This window comes from Cyprinodon tularosa, unplaced genomic scaffold (genome assembly GCF_016077235.1).
Source record: "Cyprinodon tularosa strain WSP-4 unplaced genomic scaffold, ASM1607723v1 ctg122, whole genome shotgun sequence".
Taxonomy (NCBI): domain Eukaryota; kingdom Metazoa; phylum Chordata; class Actinopteri; order Cyprinodontiformes; family Cyprinodontidae; genus Cyprinodon; species Cyprinodon tularosa.
In genome coordinates, this window is record NW_024038026.1 from 1,616,909 (window position 1) to 1,621,794 (window position 4,886).

General features: G+C 36.3%; 1 protein-coding gene across 1 annotated transcript; it reads left to right on the plus strand.

Annotated features, from left to right (window-relative positions):
- Positions 1-353: 353 nt before the first annotated feature.
- LOC119777278 lies at positions 354-1,862 on the plus strand. The gene is made up of 6 exons (XM_038276092.1): positions 354-396; positions 471-791; positions 976-1,212; positions 1,349-1,474; positions 1,564-1,610; positions 1,682-1,862. Exons 1-6 carry the CDS (start codon positions 354-356, stop codon positions 1,814-1,816), a joined length of 909 nt encoding a protein of 302 aa, XP_038132020.1. The 3' UTR covers positions 1,817-1,862.
- The last annotated feature ends 3,024 nt before the right edge of the window (positions 1,863-4,886 follow it).

Sequence of the window (4,886 nt, forward strand, 5' to 3'; positions counted from 1 at the left end):
ACTGCATTTTGGACTTCTTATATAGAAAACATATTCCACATCGGACAAAAACTCGAACCAAAATAACCAATATAAAAAAAATCAAGATATTATTTCTTCCATGTTACTATATTTAATCGCTATATTTAGCAGTGACACATTTTAACATGAAAACATTTTTACTGCTACACCAGTAAAGCTGCTGGACCCCACAATGTGTGAAGTATGATTATTTCCACAGTTGTGGTATATTTCAATAGAAGAGGGTTGGACAGAACTTTGTTGTTTTCAAAAGCGGCCACCCATATGTGCTCCTCCCATTAAATAAGCTTATAAAAATGTTAATTAGATGCCTCAGCTGAAATACCAGAACAATGATGATCATAATATGTACAGTTCTCCTCTTCCCTGTTGGAGGTGAGTATTGTTGTCAATCTTACATTATTTGGTGTTCGATATTAAATTTTAAATGCATTTAATTTGTATTTCAGGATGTACACAAAAATATACAGCAAAAATTGTGACCGCTGGAGAAGATGTCACTCTAACATGTCCCCGAAGTGCTAATTTGACAGGTTTTCTCTACTGGATGAAATTTGATGTTGGAAACTCACCCAAGGTTTTAGGAGCAACTTTCACTTTTAACCACTTCGCCATTAATAGAACTCCACATATTATAACCAAACAAGAACCAGGAACTTTTCTTCTCCAAATACAGCAAACAAGAATGAGTGATATGGCTTTCTACTACTGCGAACAAGTTATTGAGCTACGAAAAATCATTTTAACTACAATATTTTTGAGTGTTGAAGGTAATTAAAAATAATTATTCTCTTGTTGAAGCTCAGTTTTTAGTATCTAATATCTTCCTGAGGCAGCAAAGTGCTGCTGATGTAATCTGGTTGATTTCTCACTTTAAATGGATGATGTAGATATTCAATGCATTTTATGTTGATTTTTAAGAATAAACTAAACTTTTGTTTCTCTATTTAGCAGAATCAGACGCTAAAATATCTACGATTGTTGAAGAGCTCCCATCCCTTCCAGTGCTTCTAGGAGACTCTGTGACCCTTCGGTGTTCAGTTATCTCTGATGCTGACAGCCTCTCATGTTCAGATCATCCAAGGGTTCACTGGTTTATAACTTCATCCTCTGATGCCGGAACGTATTACTGTGCTGTGGCCAAATGTGGACAGATGCTGTTTGGAAACAGAACCAAATTGGAAATCCAAGGTATAACTGACATATGTTTGGTAAACTGTTTCTTTTTTTCGTCACTAGTTTACAAATAATCAGAATCCTCAATGCTAAGTCATACTTATTTTTATTCTATGCACTATACAACGTTTTTTGGTTGTTTAATTTCCAGGATCATCTTCGTCTCTTTCTCTGGGGATAACTATGGTCATTGTTCTGTGTGCTGCTTTGGTAATCAGCTTGACTGTTATTGTCTATCTAATCCACACCATCCAGAAAGTAAAGAATGCTGTTACTGGTATTAAAACCTCGTTATTCTATGTAACATTACTGTCTTTTATTATAAAATATTTCTCCTGAATAATTTTGTTTCATTCTATAATTTAGGGGCCACCTCGCGTTCTGAAATAACTGCTGGCCAGCAAAGTCAATTGGTAAGTTGGTGACATCAGTCAGTGATTGGATCTTGTGACTTTTCTCCATTATTAATGATTTCTTCCTGCAGACAAATGAAGATGTTTTGGTTTATTCTGAACCAAAATTTACTAAGAGGAAGACCGAGCTAAAAGTGAAGAGAGGTGCGAAGGCAGCCGAGGGACAAAGTATCTATGCTGATGTTCGGACTCGGGGTTGTGAATAGAAGCACGATGTAAGTGAAAAACTGAAGCTGATCCGATCGTTTACAATGTTTCATAGGGCATGATTTAAAAAGCATGTAAGTGATATCAATATTTAGCAAAAATCTTTTTAAATACACAAGTAATTGTATAGTTTTGACTTCATTCATTTTGGTCCTATTTTGCTCCTTGCTGATTTGCCTTGTGGATTAATTAAGTATTATTGAACTGAAATGACTTGCTAAGTATAAATAAATATATAGATGTCGATAAGGTATTGATACCTTTTAATGAGAACAACTGATTCTGGTAGAAGAGAGAGAGAGAGGTTTCAGTTCTGCTTCTGAAAATTTATTCATTTTATAACCATCAATATTGTTTTGCTTTGTGGAAACTGTTTAGCATAGCTATCAAAAATTATTTCTAATTCTTGTAAGTTCTTTGTTTCATAAAAATCTTGTGTGCTTTATATTTTTATGAGTGGATGCTAGATATTCAGTTGTATTTTCCTAATATTTACAAATAAATAGTGCTGCAGTATAAACATATTTTGCCTCTGTGCTGCTTTTTAGCTGAATTTGTTTCAAACAAAAACTACAATGTAATTTTATGATGCCTGATAGACTGATAAAGTTTAGTTTAAGGAGCAAAATTTGAATAAAAGTTTATCTTTGCTGGGTTAGCATATAAAATCAAATAAAACATAAACTTAATATCTTTAAAGATCTGTGAGGTCTGTTATTGCCTTTTACAATAAAAACAGCTGGTTAATAGGCAACTTATAAATAATGAGAAGAAACAAACTGACCGTTGGTTAACCTTAACCCCTAACCCTACACCTAACCATGGCCTCGGATTTGAAGGTGCTGATCCTCATGCCGGCCGCTTCACACTTGGCTGCAAACTGCCCCACTGCATGTCAGAGGTCCTGGTTTGATGAGGCCAACAGGACAACCTCATCTGCAAGCAGCAGAGATGATATCCTAAAGTTCCCAAATCAGACACCCTCCCATCCCTGGCTGAGCCTAGAAATTCTGTCTATATATATATATATATATGAATGAATGAACTTGGGAATAAGATTTATGGAAAAGGGTCCCCACCATAATATAAATAAACCCCACAACACACAAACTTGTCTCCCATCTTTGTGTGGCCTTTACTTTGACTTACATTAAATTCTAATTAAAATTTATGTTTATCTTAAATTAAATTATTTACAGTTTCTCCTCTAGTTCATATCTTGCCTTTTAATAAAAACCTAAGTTTGACAAAGTAATAATAAAATTTAATATTTTTCAAATGAGGTCCTAACATGACAACTAACCATAATAGATCTTCTATAAAACTCCAAGATTGATTAACCTAATACTACTCTGATATATTTTGAGATGAACATGACCATTCCACCATGATATGCTCGGTATTAAACATGGATATCTTTTGAGACGAAGTCTTAACATGACCATCTCACCATGATTTAACCTAACCCTAACCCAAAACCTTTCCCTTAAATAATACAATAATTCCTACCAATATTAGTCTTCAAAAGTGTAGATTTCTAAAACATTTCCCTCTACCTACCTCTCTTCCCTCAGTCTACAACTGCAGGGAGTGGAGGAGGCGGAGTTTACATGCCAGACCGGCGGGGGTCGACTTAGCCCATTCCAGGGCGGTCTACCCTGACTCTGCTTCCTCCATTGATCTAAAAATTTAAATTAATATGTTTGTCTTCAATTAATCATAACCTCTATAAAACCCATACCTTATCCTACCCTTACACTACACCTATAGCACATATCACCTTACCAGGACAATTAGCTGCTAACCCTAACCTAAACCGTTGTCCTAAACCTAACTGTGACCGTTGCCCTAAACCTAACTCTGACCATTGCCCTAAACCTAACCCTGACCCTAGCCCTGAACCTAAACCTAGCCCTGACCATAGCCCCGACCCTAAATCTAGCCCTGACCCTAGCCCTGCACCTAAACCTAGCCCTGACCCTAAACCTAGCCCCGACCCTAGCCCTAAACCTAACCCTAATTCTCCAAGTTCTGCAAACTGGTTTGGCTGTGGATCTGAGAGATACCAACAAACGTGCGCCGGCCTGTGCAATGCCTTTGATCCTCTAACCAACTGCCTGAGTCGTCGGACTGGGTGGGTGGGGGGTCATCGAGAGAGTGTCTAACGCCTAACCATTAGAGGTGTATACCTAACCCTAACACCAACCTAAACTTACTTCACACCTTTGTCCTAAATGTGACCCCTGACCTTAAAACAGCAATTCACCTCATGGGTAAAATGGGCCCCTTAGTGTATTAAAAAAACATAAATATACACACACACAAACACATGGGCATTTCATATAGTATTCCACTTTACTTAACAAAACGCTTATCTCCAAACTCTCCCTCAATCCTGATTCTGAGAGCCACTTTGCCTCATTGTCTCTCCTCAAGCTCATTGTTGCCACTGTCAGAGTGAATTAGTCTAATTATTTGATCTTGTTCCTTACACCCATAAAATATGTGTGCATCCATTTTCTTTGAGTAATGGTAGATAGAACAGCAAAAAAAATAAATAAATGCATATATATATATATATATATATATATATATGTGTGTGTAACAAACCCATGATCATAGCAAGCAACATGGCTTATTAAAAGAAAAAGCTATTACAGAGGCAATTTCCATTAGTTAACTTTTTTTTTTTGAGGGGGTGTTTTAACGTCAATAGTGGCTCGTTTTTGGACAGTTGGTCCTCCATACAGTTCATGGGTTGTGTGCGCTATACACTGCAACACCAAAGCAAGCCCAGTTTATTTCTAATTCAAGTGATTTTTCTCACTTAAAATGAAAAAACAAAAAACAAAAAAAAACTTTTTATTCATGAGACGTTTAGTATGCTATATGTATGAGCTTTGGCCATGGTGACGGTCCTGCGCTGGCAGAAATGAGACGTCACACTTTTCAGACATACATTTTTGTTCAAATTAAAACAATTACATTTTCCACAATGAAATGTGTGCTGAAGCTTGTTATACAGTATACATTCTTTTAACTCTTTGTCTCTTCCTGTAAGTCTTTAAT